This window comes from Oryzias latipes, chromosome 12, assembly GCF_053564925.1.
Source record: "Oryzias latipes strain Hd-rR chromosome 12, Olatipes_Hd-rR_3.1".
Taxonomy (NCBI): domain Eukaryota; kingdom Metazoa; phylum Chordata; class Actinopteri; order Beloniformes; family Adrianichthyidae; genus Oryzias; species Oryzias latipes.
Genome location: NC_136248.1, coordinates 22,906,707 through 22,934,066, shown reverse-complemented (window position 1 = coordinate 22,934,066; position 27,360 = coordinate 22,906,707). Strand labels below are relative to the sequence as shown.

The 27,360-nt window shown below is 37.0% G+C and overlaps 1 protein-coding gene across 1 annotated transcript in view; it reads right to left on the bottom strand.

Annotated features, from left to right (window-relative positions):
- Window positions 1-27,360, bottom strand: part of hcn1 (hyperpolarization activated cyclic nucleotide-gated potassium channel 1) — a 74,005-nt gene that overhangs the window by 28,843 nt on the left and 17,802 nt on the right. The window contains exon 3 of the mRNA XM_023960750.2: window positions 14,307-14,468. Coding sequence (XP_023816518.1) covers window positions 14,307-14,468 — 162 coding nt within the window. The remainder of the gene's footprint in view (window positions 1-14,306; window positions 14,469-27,360) is intronic.

Genomic DNA, 27,360 nt, shown 5'->3' with positions numbered 1-27,360 from the left:
ATGTTTTTGGTAAATGATGTCTCCCACTGCTTAAAGTGTAGCTTTTTTTCATTTTAAGCTATGGACAAAACCGGCACATGTGTTAGACATTCGTCAACACTGCCTTCTTAACCCTTGTGCTATCTTAGATGACCCCACCCTTACATTGGCGTGTTCTCTCTACCATGACAAAGGTGGATAAAGGTGGAAAGATTTCATGTAATCCATGGACACTAGTGAAGATCACAAATCATTGAAGAAAAAAGGTTCAGAGCACTGTCTAGTGGGTCTAGATGACCCAACTCCCAATATTAAAGTGCCTAGGATAGCACAAGGGTTACACGCGAATTTTGCCCATGGTGTTCAGACTGGACAAGCAGGGAGGGGGCTTCTTCTTCTTTGCCTTTTCCTACTGGCACATGTCCGCCACCGTTTAAAGAGGTTTGATTCAAAATGTTGACGTAGTGCAAATGTCGCAAATGTTGCTCCAGGTTTTACTCTCATAGCCCTATTCCAACATATGAAAGACTTGATGTCGTATGATTCCGGCAGGGCATGAATATTCATTATTCATTTCTTCTCCATGATCAATTTTCAAACTGGTTGGCGCCTTCGTGAAATAAAAAGGACACCATCCATAAGTCACTACCAAATCCAATTCCCTAATTGGTCAAAGTTAACCTAGTTTAACATGCAACAAACGTTCAATGGGCACGGGTTTTGTATGTGTATAGAGCCCGAAAATAGTTGTTTAAAACTGCATAGCTACACTTGAACACGAGAGTTCTCAATCCGGAAACCTGGGATGCGCATTCATGCATGTTTACATAGACTTTTTGTTGGAAGTGGCTGCATGAACGCATGTTGCGAAAGGCAGCGTTAATATGTTTGAATACATAGATACAAAAAATGTTATCATTCTATGTTTTACTTTAAATTCAGGAAGCCTTTAATGCATCTCTTAAATGGCAGGGATTATTTTGCTGTTGCAATTTGCATTTACTCATATAGTTCAATAAACTTAGAGCATTTTCTTTGTAATTTTCACTTTTTTTCTTGCATGAATTGTTTCTGAGAATTTTCATCCAAACACCATTGATGTTTGAAGGAAAGTGAAATGTTGGAAAATTCAGATTTTGTCATTTCTGATAAATTTTAAATCTGCTCAACTATGTAAAAGGCCTTTTGTTAACGCTTAAGATAATTGTGACCACTTGCTAAGCTCTTTCAGAAAATGTAATTTTTAAAGGTTAAAGTGGAAAGTGGATTTCAGATTTTAAAACAGCCTCCTAAACGAACTGAAAATAGTCACTCAAGCTTGAAATGGGTAAGTTATGCTTATGCTTCGGCTTAAAACTTAGAGGACATTTTCTACAAAGACTTTGTTAATGTATCACATTTTTTGCACACATTATAACAACAGGAAAAGCCCAAAGGGAGAGGGAGCTTGAAAGTGCACTCGGTTAGAAATACGTTTCCATGATTAAGGCTTCACTCCCCTCCCTGTGATGTCAGGCATTTCTCTTCATCCATGTTTTAATAACTTTACCATTGTAGGTTTCCCTTTAGGCTGTTCTTTACATTTTGAAGAAAATACATAAATAAACTAAAATAAAAAAACAAAAAAGCACAACACTTTAGAGTAGGAAATTTCATTAGGAGTGACTTCCCACACAGATGCAGACACCAGAAAATGTGGTCATATTTATATTTCACCTGTACAATAAGACCGGGTTTCAAAATGATTGCAGTTGAATTTCATATCCTTAAATTTTTTTTTTCTTTTCTCGTTGGGGCATAAATATCTCATTAATGCAGCTTGTGTCAAATGTGAAAGTGAGCTTTTTCCCAGAGGAAGGGCAAAATCCTAAATGGGCAATTCAACTAGCCCTTGGAGGACGGCAGAAAGCAGTCAGCTGCTTTATGGAAATAAATGCGACAGACACAGTCAAACTGCCAGTTACTTCAATGTATTCACATCCAGAAGTGCTGAGGAAGCAATCCATGCTAATAAGCAGCTTGCCCTCAAAGGTTTCATAAAGCTCCCAGCTTATTAGGTTCTTCAGTATTGGGGTGACAGTTCAGGAACATTTTGTCTCACAGGTTTAAACCAAAATCCTGTACAGCCTTTACATCAGGACAATTGCGGCTTTTTCAAATGATCTCTACATATTCTGTGACAATAATTGTTGCCAATACTTCTGTTTTTTGTTCAATTCCTTTTGGATTTTTCATGCATTTTTTTTAAGATCTACAAAAGCAAAGAACTAGCAACAGGCTGAGAACTAACCTCATCTGCTCATGAAAACTATAAGATGAGCTGCAATTACAAATGGAAAAGCTACAATGTGTTCATGTTATTTCTTTTATGTGCTCGTCATCATATCACCAGTCTATTTTGCTCTTTGTACTTACTTTATCCACAAACATTACAGAGCAAAACATTAGGGTAGTCATGGTTATATGACTGATATAAAGGAACAGATGATATGCAAAAACTTGCTTAAAGGTGACAAACTGAAAGACAGTTGCAGTTAGGATGGAATAAAAGCCGATCAGTCATTTAAGCGGGTGAAAGAGATCATTCAGCTACACTTTTTCTACTCCTTTACTGTGACATGTTAAAAGGGAGAATAAATAATTGCAGAAACGAGAGAGAATCTAAAAGAACTCATAAATTGGAGGAGGAAAGAGGGAATAAAACTTCATGAGATTTAACTTTCACTGACAACTAAAATGAGTTTTAGTCTCCTTAATTACCACGAATAAAAAATGATTGAGCTACTAGTTAAATGGGAAATAGCTTTCAAAATGACTATCTATCTCATTATTTGACTGACCCCTTGTTTTTCAATAGAGATGTCATAACTTACTCATTAGGCACATTTAAAACCTATTTAACTCTGACATGTCTTATCCCTTTGCATCCTATTTTGTACGCTTTGCACTGTTTATCTGAGTAAATTGGGCAAATGAGCAAAATGACAGCTTATTATTTTCTTAAAAGGATCAGTAATTTTAATATTGATGTTTTTTCCTTTTACAATTTCTGCCAATAATAGTTGGAAAACATGCCAACATTGTGTAATGTCTTGATTTTTGGGTCTTTTGTTTTTGCTTTTCAGAAGAGCAGTACCTAGGCTCAGTCTGCAACCTTCACTGTGTGTCCCTGTGACAGTGAAATGGATACGCTCTGATTGGTCATGGCTCCCTCGGTACTTTTAACTGTGTTGAGATGAAGGATGACAATTCATTTTTAAATGTATGGGCAGACTGGTTTTATACAAACGCAGCTAAAGACGATCAGTGTGTTTTTTCTAGCCTGATGACGTCAGATGAGCTGAAGTGACTCACTGCTCCTGTTGCTGCTGCTGTTTGTCCTTGTCTGCATTTTAAGCAATTCCATGCTTTACAGTGTAAATGTCAGGGTAGAGACACATTTTAATATCAATATAAAGCGTCGTCACTGCTGATTGTTAAGAGTTGGTGACTGATCCTGCATCCTGTTGCTTATATCCTACGTTTTTGTCGTGCTATATTTAAGACACACAGTTATTAAAGGATGAGAGATGATGAACATATCAATGACGCAAAAATTATTTTTTTGTCCAACTTAATAACAGTGCAATTGGAGACATATTTCCAATTTACAGAGAAAAACTATTTCTTTTTACAGTTACTGTACAGATACTCATCTCTAGTTCAAAAGGGGCATTACCAGCTGCAAAGAATCTTTATGTGTGGAATTAAATAGAAGTTGCTCATCTTCATTCTCCTTTAAGGCTTCAGTTGAAAATTGAATATTTTACTTTGAAAAACAAAATAAAAAAATAGGAAAGATATCCAAAATAGTCTACAATTTTATCAGTGAAGGGGTTTAAGACCTTTTTTGCTAAAAAACACTGCCCTCTTTGCATCATTTGAAAATTGGGAAACTTAACTAAAGAGAATTGTTGTGAATTTTGACAAGCTTGGCCTTTTTCTGACTGTAAACTCCATTTTATTTTTCAAAAACAAACAAACAAAACTGTTCACTTTAACTACATGACATGAAAAAAAACATAAAGATACTAAAAGGACATCTGTTCTGAGTCCCAGACACAACTATTTGTTCAAATAAAAGGTGTGTGCCTAGGTGATGCAACCTGCTGTGTTGGATTTCAATAAGGTAGAGGAGTGTATGGATAAACCTCTGAAACATCATGTTTAGCTTGTTTTCATTTGTCTATTACCCACTCAAAGTAAAACTTTTGAGAAACTTGTATAGTATAGTTAAAGTCCCACTCCAACTTTAGTTTTATCTATTGTAAAATGGCTCCTAGTGGTCTTTTAATTGCTCCCTACTGCAAGTGGAGGATTTAGAATTGGAGAGGAGCAGTGAGACTTTGGTTCGCCCATGTCAGTTGCTGTGTCACACAGTTTTTTCAAACTGATGATTTTGTCTACTCCTGATCCACCACGATTTAAATAAAGTTTATTCAGAAACCCAATTTCATTTTCTAATCATTAAATATATGTCCTCCATCACCAGAAAAATTCTACAAGAACTTGTTAAAAACATTAAAAAAATACATTTTTATAAGAGTGGTTCTTTGAGGAAAATGCATTTATATTACTCTATATTAAGAAAGTGCTATCCAGTGGGAATATGTATACATTTATAAACATTTAGGTTAAGTCACTGAATGTCTTATTTATTTTGAGCCTGTGAAGCTAAAGAAAAATTATGAAACCACAACAGGATGACAGTGGAGAGAAGACACTAACGACTTTTCATTTTATCGAAAAAGCGCCTAAGGGGAGAAAACACTCCGCCCTGTAAATTTGAATTTAAAAAGTTACCTTATTAACTCATTTAGGAGTCTAACGCTGTTAATAATATAACGCTGTTAATAATATTTGTTAAAACCTCAAGGCGATTAGGAGTAAGGACTTTTATTAAGTTTCTTTTTCTTCATGTAATTTTAATTTGCTTTGATTCTGTCCCACTGTGGTACATTTTCATGGGTAGACCGGTCTGCCAATGTGTCGTCTGTGAAATAAATGAAGTATTTATCGTATTTACTGCAGAAAAGTCTACTTTTCTATAGAATTTTTAGCTTTACAGCATGGGATCCCTTACAAGTCATGATGGTTGTCTCCTGAAATATTTTATTCGTTAAAAGACAATGATGAAACTAAAGGAATAAAATGTCATCATTTTGTAATTTTCTACTTGAATGGGACCATCTCTTGCTCTTTGGTTCAGTTATTTATGACTGAAATATCTTTCTTGTTACCTTCCAGAGAAAAAAGGGAGTCACTTTATGAATAAATATGTTATTTTCTAACTGAGATCCTAAAACTTTGCTATCCATTTAAATTTTTCAAGTGGTTTTTAATGCTGATGTTATATCCATGCTTAATTATAGTTGAGTCACTGCTTATCCGTGTTTAGCAGCTCTGTTCAACTTTACATGGATCATTAGCAAAAGAAAAAAATCCCCCCCCCCCCCCACACACACACTTTTGTTTAACTGTCAGCTACTATAAAGTTTCTTTCAGTTTTTTTCCAAGCAAACTTTTTAAAGGTCTTTGCTCGGTTAAAAGCGTAACAGCATTTCAATTCATTAGTCACAATCTGACTCCCTCACATAAGTGGTTACGTGGCTAGGAAGCAGTGGCTGATTCACCCTCATCCCAGTGTTGAGTGTCACCCAGAGGCGCTGCTTGTTGTTGATACTGACAAATAACTATGAGCCTAACAGGATGTAATGCATTGCTGCAAGAACATGCTTTGACCTCTCCACAACAACGTGCTTGCAGGGAACATAGCATCCTTGTTTCACTGCACTGAACTTTCCAAGTCATGTCTGCATTTGGTAGAAGAGTTGGTCAGTTTGGTCTCATTGCTTGGCTTCTAAAACACTTCTTTAGTGCGTTACCCCTAATGTTATCAGACGGCTTTAATCGAACAGTCATACACATTTCTAAAACTTAACAAACTGTCCATGTTAAAAAAAAATACAGTTGCATAACTAAACTACAAGCTGTTCACGTTTGTGCACAGAAGGCACAGCAATCTCTGGGCATGAACTCTTTAGGTCTGTACACTTGTACTGACACCGCACAGAACTACAGTTTGATCTGGCGAAACAGACATTTGCAATGAACTCAATGCCCAATCTGTACATGCTGAGGTTCTGCTTCCCATAGCTATGTTACAATGCTAATTAAAGATACAGCTTTCCCTTGTAGCACAAGCCTTTATTTACCATAGCTTTAATTGTATATTTTATAAATATAGTGAAAAACGAATTTGTCATCTTTAAGGCTCAATTAAGTGTCCACACTGATAAAAATCATGTTTTTGATGTTTTTAACATGTTCCTGTGGCAATTTTCTGATAATGGAGGAAATATATGAAGAAAGAAGTTCAGACTTGCATTTCTGAGTATTTCTTTATTCAAATTGTTCAGGATCAGACAAAAAATACAGTAGGAATCTGGCTCAAAAATGTAAGGCTGGGCAGCTCCAGTATTGCTCACCATTTTTGTTGTACCGATAATGTTAAGTAAGGGGTATGAGGGGCTGTAAGCTAGCATGCAAGATTGTAAATAGATGGGTGACAGGAAGAGGGGGGAGGCTTTCTTCGTGCCCACAACTCAGGCAAATTTCTAATAAACTCCAGTCGCTCTGCAAAAAGTATGTCCTTTGTTTTTTAATTTTATTTTGGCTAAAAAAGGCATAATTAAAAGACCACTGGGAAGGCTTTAATAATGGATCAAAAGATGACCAGAATAGCTCTTTAAGAACAGAACATTCTTGGTGTCAGTTAAAATGTATCTTTTCAATGAAACCTTTAGATTATTAACCATCAGTTCCTACCTAACTTCTAGGTTATTATAAGAAAGATTGAATAAAGCATAAACGCATCCTTTATACAAAATAATCAGTCTTCTTAAAACGGTTTCAATCTCCTGACCAAATGTCTCAAAAATGACTTTCCAAAGTGAATTACTCCTGTTTGCAAGACATTCTAGAGCTACAAAAAAGCCAATTATCAACAACATTAATAATGAATTAATAAATGAAATCAAATGCTATTTCAGGTGTAAAAACTAATTTAAATCATTAGAATTACTGTAGGTTAAATGTAAAATCCAAAGCTTTCTCACAAACACCCAATGTTGGAAAGACAGAAAAGTTCTGCGGTGCGAGTTTAAGGATAAAACAACTGCTGAGAGATCCCATGAGTCAACGGACACTTTATGGATTAATTTTACAAGAGTCACACTGTGATAGAGAAATGAGGATCCCCTATCCCATTTTCTCATTTTTCACTTGTCAGTTTTACAAACTTCAGAATATGACAGCTAAAATTAATGGACGAACAGCTGCCACAGTTTATCACAGTTGGGTTAAAGATTTCCTGCCCTCTTCAGATACTCTGACATTCACAGAAGAGTTTACCCAGTTAGTTAATCTACTGCATGATACATTCTGTTCTTTGTGGCTGAATTTGATTTACAAGCATGATGGGCTCATAAACAGCCATGTTTGAACAGGAGTAACGTATGTATGAGGATCCTCTTGGAGTTTTGTCAATCAACAATTTCGACAACAAAAGACGTTGTTTAATGTAGAAAGGTTAAGCCAAAAACAGGTTGGGATCTTGTTAAAAGGAGAAAGCAGAGGAGACAAATCGTGATTAATTCATAAAACTATGATGTGACTCATTCGGGGCTTCAGACGAAAAACACATGGTCCCTGTGGGTGGTACAGAAATAAAAGAAACAGAAAATTAACTGAAGGATTGGTCATGCATGGGTGGCCAGACCTCTGTGGGTTTACCTCCTGCATCTGCTCATCTTTCTCTGAAGATTTAGCTGTCTGCTGCTCAGCTGTCTGTGTCTCAATATTAGCACAAATGCATGCCCAAAGCACACAGGCTTCAAACAAATCTTTTCTGTGGAGCACATGCAGACAAATGCAACAGTTCATCACCGCCTAACCAGAGCCAGCATAGTGACAGCGGTATTATCTTGTCTGGTGATTAAGTAAATGCAGCCTCTAAAGACTTAGAAGGTACTCTCCTGCCATTAGTCAAAAAGATAACAGCCCTACTCCCTGTACTGCACCACTCAGCAGTATCTGCAGTGCATGGCCTCACTCTTCAAATCCTTACTGGAAACAGAATGCAAGCCAACAACTCAATAAAATTATGATGGATTTTAAAGCACCGATCGGTCTTCTGTCTCTTTGAGATACAATCCTACATTAAAATGTTGGGCATTTCTAGAGGAAGAAACCATAAAACAGACAGAAAATAAAGGTATTTGGCCTGTGGTTTTGTGAGACAAAGGGTGTCACATTTGGGTGGAGCTTCTCACTTTAGATTTGCAAGACTGCAGTCCACAGACCATTGCCTCTGCAGAGATCCACTGGGAGGAGAGTCACATCACAGGCAGCAACACCATGCCAGCTGTTCATAAGCAGGCTATGTGGCTTTGAATTATTCAGTCAGATCCACCTACACGTGAAATTAACTACAGCAACACTTAAAAAAAGATGAGGAGAAATCCAACTCCTTTAAACTGCCCCCCTCCTAAAATAATCTTCATGGCAATTTTATGATAAAATCGTGAAGTGGATTCTATATTTTTAGCAGCTGACCCACAAAAAACTTTTTATTTTCGTTGTCAATTTATCAAGGATTTTGTGAAGCATTTCGAATTTAAAATGTTTTTTTTTAAATTTGCTAGATTTCCAGCATAGGACTTGATTTAAAATCCTTCCAGTCAACAGATCAGTGAATATCTGAGTGTCTGTATAGGCTCATCTCCAAAATGCTTAACCCCCTGATGCCTATTGATGCCAATAAGCATCATATCACTTCTGCAGGAAAATTTGATCCACATAAATCATGCTTTTGTATACATTCAATTGCATGCTATTCCCTAACACAAATGTAAAGTGACAACAAAAGTTGTTTAATCAAAGAAAAATGAGCTGTTATCTCATTTCTACCAGCCTCAAATTAGCTCCTTAATGCATTGCCTCATTTAAAAAAAATCACTGGTAAACACTGCCTGATGCTTCATACTCATGAGCAGCTTAATTCTTACTTTAAAAGATTGAATTGATGCAAACAATGCGTTTATATGTTTGACAGCATGAGCATTTTGCACAGTGTTCCTTCATTTGAAATGTAAATATATGTGTGCAGTTAGTCTGAAATGGTGGGAGTCAAGTTGAACTCTAGAACCAGTGAGTGTTTATGAGAGCTATTCAAAGGGTAAACTGTCAGGTTTGTCTGTCAGCTTGAACACAATTTCCAACTTTGCAGGGAATCATCAAAATGCAACCTTTTTATTGTATCTTTAAATCATAGCAGAAAAAAAATGAATCTTTTACAAAATAATTATAATTTGTCAAACTTTTCAGCACTGGGTTGAACTGCTGTAATTGGTTTAGTATGACAATGACCTTTAATCATAAAAAAGAGCATGAACATGCACTTATTAACCTGATTGTGAAGAGTCAAGACGCATTAGTTAATTATTCTGTACGTTATTAGTTGATCAGCTTTTTAAGACATCCCTGCCTCTGGCACACATTTGTTTTGCAGCCTGCAGCTTGGGTCACAGCTCTCCACTGTGCAAATGATCGTGCCACACAGGTGGCAGCAAATTAGCCTTTTACATGAGTTCACTTCATATTGATTTGCTTGCAAGAAGGGAAATGTATTGAATTTATACTGAGAAGGAACATGCAGCAGTTGCTCCTTATTGGGCTTCGAAGTCACGATTTAAGAGTGGATTGTTTGTTACATTACATTTTAAAAGCTGAGTAACTAAAAAAAACTATTTCCCCTTTTGTTTTATTAACTGGAAGTTAGGAAAGACATAATTGTTTTGTAGGAAATTATGTGCCAAATATTTTGATATGTTTATTTGAATGAATAGCGCATTAGCGGGTGCTGAGTCCACTCAAAGGCACAACTCAAAGGCTCAAAGTGAGGATAAGTGTGAGAAACAGAGTTGTGATGCTGAAGAAAGCTGACATGTGCACCCCCGGCCTGATGCCTGCGACTGCCCAGCATGCATGTGGGCAAAGAAAAAAAGAAAAAATCGTTTGTCACATAAAGAGAAATGATGCCGAAGAAGAGTCCGACAGGCAAACGTTTACAACGAGCATTTCCCAGCAGGCATGCATGTATTCAAGTCTATCTCACTGCAGATAGACTGTCTGAGAGGATCAACCATGCCTGACCCCCAACTTAACAGAGACAAGTAAAAAATGATCACTGCATAGACGGAGATTCTAAACCCCAGAGTCCTCAACAAATATGTTTAGTTGTCTGTAGGGGCTAATGCAAAAGGTAAATGTCTATTTTAGTCTTTTTTTTTTCTCAGTAGAATTTGCATAACACATCATTAATAATAGGAAAATTGTGGTTTTGTAACAATTAAATTAATCTATTTAATTGACAATTTCATAGCTTGAAGAATATTTAATGAGGCAGAAAGACATAATAGTTTCCAACATGGTAGCTCCAATTAAAAAAGCTTGACAGTAAATCAACAAAATATATATAAAGTATTCATATAGTTTCCAGTTGATATGGGTTGTTAAATAGTTCCTTCTTTAAGATGATTCACATTTGAGGCATTGGTTACAAGATTTCCCAATGCTTCTCTCAGACAGCTTGCACCCCAAATAGAGAACACAGACATATTCCAACATGTCAGCTTTCATCTCCAACCCAATAACACTCCAGAGCATGTCACAGACCTGGTGATTCACTGCAGGATAATGTGTCAATGTCAAATTTTGTTTAACCCAAACCCCCTTGCTCAATCCTCACAAGAGAAATCACTAATGTTTGGCTCAATGTCAATTGTGTTTGTGTAACATACGGATAATGAACGTTGACATTGCATTCTGAATGTCTCAAGTTTACCACAAAAAAAAGGTTACTGTGAAAGTTAGACCTCTAACTTTTGAGTAAAATCAGGTACCGTATTAGCTTCTCAGTCACATTATTAACAAACACAGTTGACAAAATTAGTGATTCCATTTCCAAATTTAGGGAGTAAATACACCAATAAATTGAAATGATAAAGGTCATTTCAACATATATGAGAGGTAAAAAACGTAATGTTTGGGGTGGGTCTCTTTCCATTTCCCCCTATCCTGCTAGATTTCTTACAGATATGCATGATGGAAGCTGCACTGCCACCTTCTGGAAAAAATACAAATAAAGGAAAACATTGCAAGATAACTTTTTTTCTTTTCTTACTATGTGTACTGGTAATATTAGAGCTACGGGTGTGCACTTTACTGTCAACCACACTGATGTTTAGTATTTAAATGAAACAATGAAAGAATGAAAAAACATTTTTTTTTCCTTAATTGTGTTTTATGTTGATGTAATGTCCATGTGACTGTAAAGGAAACTCAAAGACAGTCAAATCTGGGCTGCTTAAGTTAAAGAACCATTGGACACAATGGTTCTGAGCAAAACCAAACTACTCTTGGCCTTCCTTTAGGCTGTAGGATTTCCTATTGAAAAATGTGGTAACATTGTGCATAGTTTTGTGCTTTGGTGGTTATATTTTGTTTTCTTGTAGCCATAAAACACTAAAAATGCTTACTTCTGAGTATATTCACTGCAGACATTCACTTTACTTTTTACATCTGTACTTAAAATCCTCATCTGCATTTTTTGGTGTCTCATAAGTATAATTGTGTAAGGACTTTGGACTAGAAACATTTTAAATGATAAAACTGGCAAAAATATTTGGCTTTTACAATCATGCAGAAGTCTCTCTCCCAAATTTAACCATTGGATCGATTTCATTCGTTCTTAAAATAACAATAAAACAACTTTTTATATGATATTTTTAGTTGAAAATTACATCAAAGACATAAATAAAACAAAGAAACGAAAAACTAAATACAAAGAAACACTTGTATTTAGATATATCAGCACTGAAATTGCAAGTTCACTTTAGACCAGGATAGCCAAGTTCTCAGTTATAAACTAGCCAAGAATGCTCGAAAAAACATCTGCATTTAGTTGGTTTTTAGTTGGGAAAAAACTCTTGAAAACATCTCGTTGACACAGCAGATGCTTGCTTAGGGCAGTATTTCCTGAAAAGTCTTTTAACCCTTGTGCTATCTTAGATGACCCCACCCTTACATTGGCGTGTTCTCCCTACCATGACAAAGGTGGATAAAGGTGGAAAGATTTCATGTAATCCATGGACACCAGTGAGGTTCACAAATCATTTAAGAAAAAAGTTTCAGCGCACTGTCTAGTGGGTCTAGATGACCCAACTCCCAATGTTAAAGTGCCTAGGATAACACAAGGGTTACAAAAAAAACAAGTCTTCTGAGAAACATACATTTCATCACTACAGAATGAGTTTTTATTTCAAGTCTTTTTAAATAATGTTTTTACTTCCCACATTCTTTCAGAATGCACAGCACCAATGTTTGTTTCACTGGTTTAATTTCACTCTTTGCTTTGAAGTCTATGATCCACATATAGGAAGTAAAACAAAACCCTTGTTTTTTTTGGAGTTCCACTCTTTGGTTCCGACCAAAGTTTTGAGGAAATTAACTGTGGTGTGGACCAAGCAGCCCATTGTGAATGATGCCTAAAGCAGGAGAAGTCAAAAGCCTACGACTTCAAACAAGAAAAGATTGGTGTTACTAGAGTTACCAGAAAACAACCAACCCTGTCGTTATCTACAAACGGTCAAGAGATTTTCCCAAAACCTGAGATGGAGAGAAAGAAAGAGAATTCTAGTTGGACTTAGTTCCCATAATCTATAGTGCTGGATGTGCTCCAATCATGGATGACCACACTATTGTGATTGTAAAAAGCAGCTTTAAAAAGATAAGCATTTTAATCCATCGGAGTATTCCTTCCTTCCATGATTCATAAAGGGGAAAAAAAATCTCGTTTTCACTACAGTATGGAAAAATGCCTTCCACAGAAGCACTTTCCTTGTGTTGCAGGTTGCTATGGCAGACTTGCATAGTGCAGCAATGGCCTGAGTCACATGAAAGATGACAGACCTTTTTCTCTAGATTGATATGCCACAGTGAGAAAAATGTGCAGGGTTAAGAATTACACAGCAGAAACAGGCACACAAGTAATCCCTCTGAAAGAGCTCAGACTTTTCAACAGCCTCATGGATCAAGTAATCTTGTCAGCACATACCTCATTTGTTTCCCTTCAGTTTCATTGTTTGTTCTGACAGTACTAACTCTGCCTAGTGGCTAAAAGCTGTTCAAACTATAACTAATGAATTGTGTTCATTTTTATGGGAATCCTTGGTTCCATCTGGCATTTTGAGAAATATCCCTAGAAAAATAATGCACAGAAGATCTTGTATAGAAATCTAGTGTTCCCCTTTTTATATACAATCATACAATAGCTCATTAAACTTCCACTCCAATCATCTTTTCATCTATGTTCAAAGCATTCCCAGTGGTATTTTTATTACGATTATGCTGTTTTTAGCCAAAATCAACAAACTTGTGTCGCTTTCTAGCAGCAGCCGTTCATCAGAAATTGGCCTCTGAGTTGTGGGCAGGACCATTGATACGGGGTAAGCCCACCCCCTCTTCCCATTGCCCATCCATTTAGACTATCTCCAGCTAGCTTACAACCCCTCACATCCCCAACCTAACATTATGGGTGCAACAAAAATGGTTAACAGTCTTGGAGCTTACCAGCTTTACAGTTTAGACGCAGCATCCAGCTCAAAGTACATGGACCTATTTGTCCACAAGTAGATGCAGCAGAATGGAGCGGAGCTACAAGCGTTTTCCAAAAGCTCTTTTTTTGTCTGCTATTGATTCACAATATTTTGTAAAAGTAATAATCAGAATAATTTTCTCCATCCTGAGAAAAAGGCCAAAAGAACATGTTAAAAAAAAACACGATTTGAATCAGAATGGGTCTTTAAAACTATCATTTAGAGCTACATTGACCCCATAAACATTTCCATCCAGCCTTCCTTTTTTAGTGCCCCCAAACCTTTTTGTCTAAGCATTAAAAAAGTCTGAGGATTTCTAGAAAGATACTTATGTTGCTGTTACATAAACCTCTGGACTAGAAAACTAAATGTTAAATCAAAAGGGGTATTTGCTGAGAAACAGATCATTCAAACGAGTGAAATCAGCCAGTCATAACAATTATCTTAGGCAAAGATAAGTTCACGATCTGTGCACCTATTCTTTTAAAAGCGGTTCAAACTATAAGCAGCGACAGTATTAACAGCTTCATTTTTTAGAACAATTAGAATAGAAGATGGTGCAATACTTACAACCATACCATTTAGGGACACCCAGCAGTCAGGAGGGAAGTCTTGAAGAAGAGGCACCAGATACTGGAGACAGCCATCCCAGTGACAAAGAAGCAGCATCATCCCTATCAAATTAAATATTCTTACCACTGCACTAGCCAGGTCATAGGTCATATGGAAAATCTGCCAAAAAGAGAGACACAAGAACAAGAAATTGTAGTCACCTTCTCGTTTATGCACTTAATTAAATGGTCCAGACGTGTTGTTAGCAAAACAGTCCAAAAAAAATTAAACTACAACATTTTCAAGGTCACCTTTGAGGCTGAGAGCACTGTGTGCCCGTTAGCCCTCCACAGCATCTGTTCATACCAGTGTGTTTGTCTCTGCACTTGCAGATGTTGAGTTGTTCATAATTCAACATGGCTGCTTTCCAAAACAAACTCACAGTGGTGGGGAGCACATGCAACACAGAGTAGGTAACGCAGAGCAGGCGAGTTGAATGATGAGAAGAGTGCAGACCGCTGGAATAATTAGCCAGTAAGTGTGTGTAAATGCCATGAGCCAGGACAAGTGCTTCTGCTGGTGTGGCTGTTTAATCAAAGCTGGAAAGTTTCAGAATAGAAAGTCATCAGCGGGGTGAGAAAGCGTATCTGCAGCAAGAAGCAGTTTCATTTACATCGGTTCTGGACAAAGTGAATGGACTCACGCCTGGATGGCTCCGGTTCTCACTCAGGCTTTCTCATTAGCATGAGAAACCATGATTAGCATAAGAATCCAATTACTTATTCCAGGTTAGTTATTTCACAAATTTCCTCATGGAGCTCAATTGGCTTTTACTAAAATAAAATCTAATATGGCTGCTGACTGGTCTATTTTTGCATAATAAACCCAGTTCATTTTTCAGTTAGTTGAATAGAATGAATATGCTTTGTGGGTAATTATTATCTTTTTCAAGCCAATGGCTTCACACTCTAGATAAATGACCCGTTTTGCTTCTAATAAATAAAATGACAATTTAATTTCCTGAATGGATCAAAAATGACAGAAAAAAAGGAAGATGTGGTCAACTATTCTGATGCGGTTTTAACTCATTCTAGAGTTTATATCTAAAGAAATTAACTTGACTTAACTTTATCAAGCAAGATTAAGCACTTTAATGCCATTTCTGACATTTTTTTTGTTTTTTTGTTAAGCTCTGGCTTCCAAATCAAAGTCTATGATTTGTCTAAAGATAGAATAGAATAGAAAATAACTTTATTTGACCCCGACTTGGGAAATTGGAGCCAAATCAGTCTACCGAATAACCACTAGGAGCCTTCTTACAAAAGCAATTAATCACTACAATGTAAAACGCTAGAAACATGCTTACAGTTGAGAATGATGATGATGTTAATATTTTATTTCTGGCATTTACTTTACAAAGAAAGGTAGGAAAAGAATAAAAAAAGCAAGAAATGTCAGAAAGGGATTTTTTTTTTTTTTTTTTGCCCTAAAGGTTTGCATGCTTCTCTCTTATGTGGCTAGATTGAATACCGGTATATATAACATTTTTGATATTTTTTTTCAAATTTATCATCCAAACAGCACACAAATAGGGTGTGGTCTTTTGAGGCAACCATCTAATTTTCAACCACATTGAACAGATTTTTAAAACTTTAATAAAAATGTTTACTACTTCAAATACATCTTTAAAGAAAGGCTTCATAAATGTACAAAGCTTTTACGAGCTGCCACAACTGAGCTGATGATGTGTGATAATTCTCTGTCTTTTATTTTTTGGAGACCCCAGACACCCTAAAAAGATCTTTAAATCCACATTTCTTGCCCCCAGTCTGTTGTGACTTAACTGTGACCTTGGTGCACAAAGGACAATGTCCACACAGAAAAAACCCGGGAGAACAGGAGCCTGAGCCGATGCTCAGATCCTTCTATGGTTCAGGCTCATCCACAGGGAGATACAGAGCGTTGCACTAAAAAGCTAAAATTAGCCACCAGCTTAAAGGATGGATGTCTCAAAGCACCCAGTATATTCTCTGCTGCTGCTTACAGCTGTACTCTGTATTTAGCCAGGCTTTCTGTGTACATGTATTAATTTGATGATATCAGAGGAAAAAACAGCAGAAGGACAGCAAAAAATAAATAAAAAACGAGACATCTGCGTAACAAAATCTGAAGGTACAAATTCCATAAGGATCACCGCAGGATTTGAAAACAGTTGCTACAGTTTTTCCCTCATTGAATTATAATTAATTAGCAACTATAGATGGAGGAAAATGTTGCTTAAAACTTGTTTTTCTTTTTATAGTCAAAGACGGGAACAAAAGAAACAAACAATTTGGGATGGTTTTGTGTAGAGGTGACAAGATGACAACTGTGAAGGCTGATTTTAGATTTTCCAAATTCCCAATGAGCGTCTCACCTTGCTGGGAAGCTTCTGTGATCTCTGAGTGGTGTTAAGTCACGGAGGCCAGAGGGGGAGGATGTTGGAGGTAATTTACAGGGTGTGGAGTTTGTTTGGGTTCATATTTCAGTGTCATCATTGTTTTGCCACTGGCAGTAGGCAACCAAGTAGTAAGGTTCATTAAAGAGCGCTGCTGTCAGAGCAAGGAATGCTGCAATTCAGAGAAAAGCAATCAAAGGGATAAAAAGAGAAATCCTACACATAAGGTTGAATTTAAACAGCACTACAAACTAAACATATGAAAAGATTAGAATGGATTTTCTACTCAATTAAAATATTTTCATTACCAGGAAGCCTAAATTACCCAGGTCAGAAAAACAATTTACTCTTTGTTGTGTTTTATTTAACTTTTAGGTATAATCAATAACCTTTCTGCACTCTGATGGGAACTAAGACTTTTCTAAACCCCTGCTTTATGTCATCTGCCGTCTTTCAGAGTATGTTGCTTCCCCTCATGGCGTCTTGTTTTTGTGGCACAGTCTCCTGATGTGATCTTTTAATCAGCTCAGTCTCACAAGACCTTATGCAATGAACATGTTTGTGATAAGAGTAGAATAGTCACAATTCCTTTATTTCTATAAAGGGTAATGCCCCTGAAACCTCTTTTATTCAAGGCAGCATCTGACAGAACTAGAATGGTGAAAACCTGAGGGTTAAATGTTCAAGCCCATCTTAAATTGATCTTTAATCTTTTTGTGATTCTTTGAAAGCACAAAATAGACTTCAGTTGATGGTTAAAAAAAAAAAAGATTGGGGGGGATTAAAAGATTGTGAAGCATGTTTGGATCTTTGTAAGATAATAACAGATCCTGGAGGAGTAAATAGGAAGAATAGAGCTTAAAGACCCACTTCGAAATCCATGTTTTTGGTGTTTTTAACATGTTCTTATGGCATTTTTCTAATGATGGAAAACATATATAAAGAAAATTAAGCTTAAAATTTGCATTTCTGAGTTCTTCATTCAAAGTAGGAGTAGTGGAAAAAATGCCATTGGAAAAACATATAATTGTGACATAGAAGCTACAATCGGAAGGCTACAAGCCCCTGCTCCACTCCATCCTGGTGCATCTGCTGATCGACGACTACATCCATGTACGTCTTCGTTTTCCTCATCCAAGCTGGCATCTGGCTTAATACGGTACAACTTGCTAGCTCCGATATCCCACTACATTAATCTTTTGATCTATTGTAAAAGTGTTCCCAGTGGCCCATATGATTCTTTCCAATCTGCAAGTACTGAGCTTCAACTGATATAAAGTTTGTATGCCAACACTGTGCCAGTTTGATCCAGATGTGCAGAGAACTGAGTCTGCAACAGTGTTGTTTATTGAGATGCAGTAGGTCTTGAATACACAATTGCAAAGTGGTCTTTACACATCTTTAAATTGGACACAAGTGACCCCTGTCTGAGGCTAGTGAGGATTAGCATGGGACTAATTTGAAGGGATTAAATCCACCACTGGCTATTACATTAAGGGATAACAAAACTGCTTCCAGGAAAAATCTGGAATTCTACGGATTAACATCATCTTTTAAATCTCTCTTTGGATCGCTCATAGTTTTACTTAATCACAAAATTACAGCCCAACTTGATTGTATTAAGAAAAATGTGCAGTTTTAAAGAGAATTCACTGGAGTGAAGCACTTGTGTTTTCTTCAGCAGACAAGTTGGAAAAAGAAAGATTTGCAATGATTTTTCAGTAAAGAAGCAGTTTTTTGGGGTTTTTATAATGAACACTATTCTGAAAAGCAGGCAAACACGGCAAACTAGCTAGGGTAAAGGAAAAGATGGACATGAATAGACATGGCATTCTTCCAGAGCCTTAAGGTAAAGCACTGCATGCTCTCTGAACAGCATCATTATGTGCATCTTTTTTTAAGGCCAGCCTTTTTATAAACTAGCTGTAAAATGTAGAATTTCCAGGTTTGTTGTGGTTTCTACTGTAAAAAAATAAGTCGATAAGAAGCCACCAGAGAGCTACAGTAATTAAAAGGCAGTTAGTGATCAATGCATCTTTTATTTAAACAGAAAACAGGCAGTGATTTATTATGAAAGCAAAGTGCACTAAAAGGAAAAGATCATTATTTCTACGCATGTATGGTGTTGTTGGAGCAACATAGGAATATACTTAAGAAAAAAAATGCAGCAACACAACTCTGTTTGAAAGTATGTTCTGAATTCATGTAGATTTTTTTGAAACTCAAGCAAAAGTTTCAATGCATCCATTTAATCTTTTTTAAGCTATAAAACTTTTAAACTTGTATTTTTGCCTTTTTCGTACATTTTTCCTCCAGTTTTTTATCAGTTCTCTGTATCTCCATAACTTCTTCCAGAAAGCAGTAAGCATAGTGAGTTGGGCGAGTGCCTTAGAATGCAATGCTAAGATCTGTTATCTGTACTTTTATTTTTTAAAGGAAAACATGCACATACGAAAACATAGCAAAACCAAAAGCAGCTCAGAAGTGCGGAGTAGAATGGAAAACGCAAAAACATGCTTGAAACACGAAAAGCAAAGCTGCTGAGGAATGATAAAAGCATTAACAAATGGAGAAAAGAAAAAGAAATGTGGAATTAAATCAGAGAATATAAAACAACACAAAGAAATGATTTTAATTATATAATCATGAAGAGTAAAAACTAATTTTCATGCTTTCTTTAATCTGTTTTATTTGGGTTTTAATTAATCGACACATTAATTATCCATTCGTTTTTCATTCTTTTTCTTCACAGATTTTGTGTTGTTGTTTGTTCTTTTCTTGCCTTTGAGGCACTCTTATTATTATATAAATTATAACAGCAGTGGCTCCAATTATTTTGGAGACACTTTAGGGTTTTAGCAAAAACATCAAAGCACAAATGAACCTACACTATCTTTTACTGTTTAGTTTACTCAGAAACAGACTTTTTGGTATAAAATTATTAATTATTTTGCACAGTGACATTCCTATTCACCCATCCATACACACATTCACACCCTGGCGCCACCAGATAACTACCAGGAGCAATGTTGGGTTCAAAGTCTAGCACAAGAAATGTGCTAAAAATGGCTGTTGAGTTCATCCATGGGTCCAGCCACCTGCCAGTCAAACATTTCCTTTAATAAAGCCAACATTTATGCTACAATAATAAAGAAAAAAAAAAAAACATTTCTCCTCCCCGCAATTGTCATGAAATCACCTAAAGCGATAAACTTCAAAAAGTGTTAGACACCATGCTCTACATTTGGATATTTTTGGTGTTAAATCAGATTTTGTGACAATTTGGTCAAAGACAAAGTTCTTTTGAACCTGCCTGCAGTGGTCCTTTGAAGAATTTTAACTTTTGGTACTTCTGGGTTTAATTTATATTTGAGAATGGAAGGGGGAAAGCTAGGTACCCCATTTAAAAATTTGTCTCGCAAGCATCAGTACTGAAGTCATGGAGGAAGCAGCAGAACAGATACTTCTGGCATGCTTTGTATGTGGCAATGCAAAAGAAAGGATGTAGAGTAAAAACTTGTTAATGGTTGTGTGAAATGAACTGTAGTTTTTAGACTATAGGTTGCTCTGGAGTCTAAGTTGCAGCAGCCACAAAATACATCAAAAAGACTATAAGATGCACTGGAGTATAAGGGTGTATTCAGACTGAACCGCTCCAGGAACCGCTCCAGGAACCGCTCCTGGAACCACTCCTGGACCCATCTTTGGAAGTGGTGTCGGCTCATTTCCATTAACACCGTAGCCGACATAAACAGAGTAGGAATGAAGCATCAGATGAACCGCAGACAAGAATAAAGCAACGATTGTCATGTTATCAAACAGAAAAAAAGGTTCCTGTTTATTTGTTAGAACGTTTATTTTATCACCACTGAAAATGCGTCTTACATGCTTTTCTGTGTCTCGTTATGTGGCAAGCGCCCCACAGGTGCTGTTGTGACGTCATCCTAAAAGCTTCCTTGCAGTTCCTTAAAATAATTCTCACAAAACATCACCTGTGCTATAACACCATAACACCACAACGATGAGACACACCAACTCATTGAAATGTGATCGGAAGAATTCGGGCTCATCAAAACAATTTTGAATGTGATATACGTTGCTTCTCACTGTTTTCCTGACAATCTATTAAATGTCTTCTTAGCCTCTGCAGCATGCCTCCACCGGACCAAAAAAGCAACTAAAAAGTTTTGAGCCTGACGTTGAGACGGAGGTTCAAAACTTGTGAGCAAAATATAAGGTTTGAGTGAACTAAAAGCGCCGGACTTCCATAGTTTCTGCTTCTAGTTGCTTTGCCCCGCCCTTATAATTCTTAACCAATTAGTAAAGAGATCTTTAGTGACATGGTTTTACTTACTTGCTTTAGTCTGGAACAGGAAAGTCCCCTTGATGGCAGTCTGAATACAGACCAAACACAAAGTGCAGGGCTCAATCTGGACTAAATTAAGTGGACTGGGTCCGGACAAAATGGTTTTCCCAGTCTGAATACACCACAAGTCACACTTTTGAGGGACATATTTTTAGTGAAATATAGGACCAACAATGGACATTTCATCTTGAAAGGCAAATTAGAACAACAAAAGTTGAGGATGTGCACACTTCACTACTATTATAACACAATGATGCTTATTTAGCTTCATGAAACACAGGAGAAATCTGGTACAACATTTAAACGATATACAGTAAACCCTTGTTTATCGCGGGGGTTACGTTCCAGAAAGAACCCGTGATAGGCAAAATCCGTGAAGTAGAAACCTCTATTTTTTTTAGAAAAATATTATACAATTAAATACTCTATTATACATTGAAAAGAAAGAACAAACCATTTTACAGGCTCAAGCATTTGTTTCACAAATCAAAGTACTTTAAAAACTTTTTTTTTTCAACAAATAACTTCTGTACTGTACTGTCAATAATTTGAATCATTGATGTAAACAGGCTTCAAATCGCGGAGATTAGCCCCGCCCACTGCGACCCGAGAGTAATTGAATTAAACGGGAGAAAATTTAAAATGATCATGAAAAAAATACAAAGTACAAACGGACAAATAGTGGCTCAGGTGTATTTCAATGCTCTTCAGTCTGAGAAGCTGCAGTGTTTTCTCCTTCTCAAGCCCGCGGTGCAGCTGTGTGTTTGTTCGGGAGAAGAACATAGTGATTGACAGTTGGTGTTGCTCTTTTTCTATGGGTTTTAGAGAAACTTGAAATTGCAAGAGGATTTGCATGTACGTAATTTGGAAAGCTGATTTACGTACGTGTACATATTAAACTGCAACATTAATGACGCACAGGTAGAGAAGAAGCGGAGTGACTTTTTAGCCAATCAGAATGCAGAACACAATGCACGATGCAAATCCGTGAAGTAGCGAAACCGTGAAAAGTAAACCGCGTTATAGCAAGGGATCACTGTACAGGTGAAAACCAAGATATTTGATAATTTCCTATGTAAATCTGTGACCCATAACATTGTTTCACTTTCCAAATTCATTCTATTCTATTATTCTAATAAATCTTTTATCCACATGCTGCTTTTTTTAGCTGCTGCTGTATGGGTTCTAATCCTCCGTCTGTTCTTTCTTTGGTTGCTGTCTTCTACCTGCAGCTTGTTTAATTCATTGATTAATCTTTCAAGTAGAAAAGATCAGTCTTTTGTTTTTAGGTCCAACATCATCCATTCATCAGTGACATAAATGGGGGGTTTGTTTCTCCAAGACTGCCAAATGTTGATGTTAATGTCATAGCATACTTCTACATATTTAAATGAATCATAACTGAGTGGGTCGTTAAAAACAATTATTTTCTCACTTTTTCTATTGCTTCTCCTCTCTTTGGTTAATGTCTGCACAAAATGATAGTAGCATGCGTAAAAAACACTTTAAGAATCACATCTCTTATGTAAAAGTAGATTTGTGATGTCCCATCATTATTTAAGTTCTTGCTTAAACAAATACCGTGCCCTTGTGTTTCACGTCCACCACAGGACAAGATGGTATTTCTTTCTAACTATGACTTGTCACTTAACCACAAGACCATAGCTCCCCAGCTCTGCTCTCCATCATTTCTGTCCATCAGCATCACTCTCTTGTTCTTCGACTAATCACATCACACTGTGCTGCAAGCCTGGCTGCTGTGCCCGTCGTTTCACCCGCTCTGAGTCTATTTTGGTCGTGTGAGCGTGATAACCTCAACACTTTTCTTCTTCCTTAATCAGCATTCTCCCATTCAAAGCTGCACTGGCAGGGGCAGCATCTTTTCGAGCACAAACTCACACCGATTAATAATGCTGTCTGTGACTCTTAAAGAATACTGGGTTAAACAATAAAACAAAATACTGTATGAGAACCCTGGACTACCTCTGTCAGTATTTCAACAGCTAAGCCTCCTTTTGTTCTTAGAATCTGCAGGGATAAATGTATGTAGCTAATAGATTTTATGTACATTCCTCTGGATATTTGTTTTTTCAAGGCTTCTTACAGCCTGCTTTGTGCAGAGAGAGAGTTCAGTCCACAGGAGAGCAAGTCATTGCATTTATGGATGAATGTTATATCGATTTGTACCTGTAACCCAAGCAGCGGTAACAGAATGACACCAGGTCTGCTCGGATAAATCATGTACATGCAGTTCTCCAAATACAATGTGTACCTTTGATTCAGAGAGTCAGCTGCACACTGAATGATATGAGATTCAACATATTGACACTTTTACTCAAAAACATGCCACCACTTACAAGAACTATGACCCACTTTCTCTCCATTTGTCTAGTTATGCAACTCTGTTGATGATTTTGGGATATTAATCACTATCCTCTGTCAATCAGTCTGTTTATGATTGTATCTTGATGGAGGATGAAGAGTAAGTGACGGGGAGCTTAAGAGGAACCCTGATAAAAACAACTACATTCTGGAACATTTTTGAAATATGTGGCTTATGATTTTTCCTTTATGATTTTTCATTTATAACATTATAACAAAGATAAAGAATTGATTTATAATCCATTTTCTTAGATTTAAAATGTGTTTGCTAAAATCTTGTTCACACAGCACTGACAGTTTCAACACTTGAACAAAGGTGAGAAGTTAAAGGTTGGAAGAAAGGAGGAAAGAATTCCACGGCATGAAGTGAAAACAAAAGAAGAAAATATGAACAGAAAAGGGATTTTAAGAAAAGATTCAAACAAATGGAAGAAAATATTGGCAGACAACAACCTGAAATGCAAATACAGGCGGGGATTTCAAGAACAGTATCATGGTGTTTGGTTAGGGCAAGGGTTAGTGAAAAAAAATGGAGAGAAAAGAAAAATAAAATAAAAATTCAACAGGGAGTGAGAAAGAAGATGGCATCGTGCAGCCCTGTCGACTGGGTGGTGCCGGTGCTAAGAAGGCAGTCGTGGAAGATTAGTGTCCATGTGAGAGGAGGAGGGATTTGACTGGATTGCACAGGGTGACCTGCTGTGCTCATATAAACAGCAGCTAGATAGATCCTAAAGTGAGGACGCACCCTTTTTCCTTTGCAAAGGAGCCTTGAGACCCCTCAGCTTCCCTTCAGATCTCCACGCTTGATCCTGCAACCGATCCGGTCCCATTAGCTTAAACACAATACTTCCATGAAGCCTTGTGTGCAAACAGCATGACAATGCACAACAATAAAGTTGGTTGTGTGGCGTTATACAAGATACCTTCGTGCCAACTCGATAGCAACTTCAATATGGGTTTTGCATGACTATTAAAGCTCATATGCAACATAATCTGATCTGTCCTGGAGCTCTGCATCATTATTAATGCATGTTGATGATTTTATGGTTTACTCTGTAATGACACCACCACATGAGACAATGTTGAATTCACATAAGCAGCTGGGTATCAGTAGATGAGGACAGCTGTTGTCATAACAGATGAACAAAGGGTGCTCGACTAAATATATCCTCTGCAGAATTAACTCCTGGGAAATGGAAGAAGAGGAACCCTGAACGCTTGACTGGCTACTAATTATTTCACTCACACAAAGCATCATTACAGGATGTATGCAATGAGTGGCAGCAATGACAGGATCATTACTGTATGTGCCTCATGGAGAATTAGTCAATAAGGCCAGCAGTGACTGGTTCATTATTTTATTTGCAGATGGGCAAAATATTACTGGGAAACAGTCCTGATATCATCCACTTAGTCCTTTTCCAGGATGGCTGCCATTTTCTGCATTCTAATGTTTTTGACTGAATTCTTAAAGAAAAAATAAAGTTTTGCTGACAGCCTTTTATTTTTGTGTTTGTCTTGATTTACAGTTAAACAGAAAAAGGTGCTATGTAATCACATGTATATAAAATTATGGTTTAAATTTGAAGCTTTTGTGAAATAATTGGGTGCTTGTTGTTACAATGAAGGAGCTTTCTTTTGTGTTTTACCTGTCAGACGGGTAGACTTATTGTCAAAGCATTCTTTCTTTTTAATTCTGTTTGTTTATTTGCAAACTGCTTTGTATGGAAATCTCTATTTTTGCAACTTGGATTTTGTACAAACTTTACTTGCATTGCAGCTATTCATTTATGAGGAACTTTTTCCCCCTAGTGTTTCTCAAATAAGAAGTTGACTTCATCAGCATCCATTTTCTCCATTTGCTGCTGTCACAACGTCTAAAGACATCAGAAAAGACAGGAAAAAAAGTTAAAGTAGAGTATCTTCTGGACTACAAAAAGGTTTGGGGAAACACAAGGGTATGTAATATGCCCAATTTAGCAGGTATCTCCTCACTCCAAGCCACCCCAGGACTCACCCCAACATACCTCTTGCACAGACACAGGAACCGACCAACAAAAATAACAAAAGATAAACTTAATCGCCACACTTATCGTTTCAGAGCCCTCCCAACACTTTGTGCTATCAGTCTGTCTGCTTACTGTTCTGTGAACAACAAGCAGAAGGAAACATGTCTTCACAGGGGGATATCCCATAGGGATGGACAGGGGATCAAAGCTGTTCCCAGTGGCTTTTCTCTTTTTTTTTTTCAGAAGTTCACAGGAGGTTAATGAACATCAAGGAAAAGAGTTGCTCCTAAATATGAAATGAATTCTAGGGTTAAATTGAGCAGAAAAGCAGATGATTATGTGACTAAATGGTATATAACAGCCACATCTGTTCCCATACGAATGAAAATAGTTGGCTGAAGTTAGGAGGAACTATGGGCGTTATATAATAGACAGGAAAAAGCTACAATCTTCATTGATATTTAAAATCCAGATTATGTTATTTATTGTTTTCGCAGTGAATTGTAAGCCTGTTCTGCAAAAAAAATCTCTCTATCACTCTCTTTTTTTTCTTCTGTCACTGCTTTTCCATGTCTCTGTCTATCTCACTGTCTTTACTGTGCAGACATGTCCATTTCCATCTTGCATCAAATAAATGGCTGGAGTGACAGAGACTGAATGAAGGGAGACAGACAGCAATAAATAGAGGTACCCCCTGTGAAAGAGAGCACATCAACTTACAGTGAAAAGATGACACAAAGTGACCTGTCCAACTGAGCAGCAGCTGTTTGTAGAGGCGGCCTTAATAGGAATCTGAGATCAATTTATATGATAATATCTCTTTGTACTGCAAAGTACAAATACACTGCAACAGAACAGCCAGAACATCAACTTCTGTCTGCAGTCAGGTATTTTCACAGCTAAATCCTTCAAAGCATGTATAGCTCAGATAGTCGGCCTTTGTCTAATCTCAGAACACCTTTAGACTATAACGTGGGAGAGGATGTGCTTAAAATTCACCCCAAATTATCAAACTAAGAGTCCTCTGAAATTTCCTGTGGTTTATTTGATTTGGCAGAGAACGGCAAAGGAACGTTGCATATTTAACTGGTTTGGTTTGCTTTTACAATGCACTCTCATTTTTTAACCAAACCGGGTAGAAATGACAGCTGTTTAATTTAGGACAATTTTGACCAAGTTGACCCTCAACCAGGAAAGGAAAAAACCCACAAAAAAAAAACTCAGCAAGTCCTATTAGTTCAGCTGCAGCACACTTGGCAAATCGTGTTCAATTCCAAAAGTTTATGTAAATACGTTTTTCAGGCTTCTGCGTTCAAACCTCTTATGTTCCCTCGTAGCTACGCAACTTTTTATTACTATTTTTGGGGCTCTACGTACAAAAAGCGTGGCAATTGTGCATCTTTTGCAAGTTAAACCAGATTGGACTTTTATCAATCAGGGACTCGGATTTGATAGCAACATTTGGACGTTTTAATGTTGTAATTTCCATACATCCATTTGTTAAACCTGCTCAATCCCTTTTAGGGTCCCAGGGGTTGCCTATCTAAATACCCAGTCAGTGCATTGTTATTTCAAACAGATTTATGTTTTTTTTATTTATTTCCTTGCTACTTAGGTTGTAATTTCTTATTATTTATGTGTTATTTGACTTATCAACACTCATCACTCTTCTATTAGTTGTCATTTGCACTGATTGCTAATGGTTACTGACTGCACTTTGTAAGTCCTCTTAGAATTTTAAAGCAACATAACAGCAGTTGCCGTTCTGCTTCAGACTCAATTTGTGTGCAGACATGTTCTTTCAGTGTCATGGAGGTAAGGTGGGAAGGCACTAAAAGGGAAAATTTGACAACAGCTAATACTGGAAAGAACACCCGT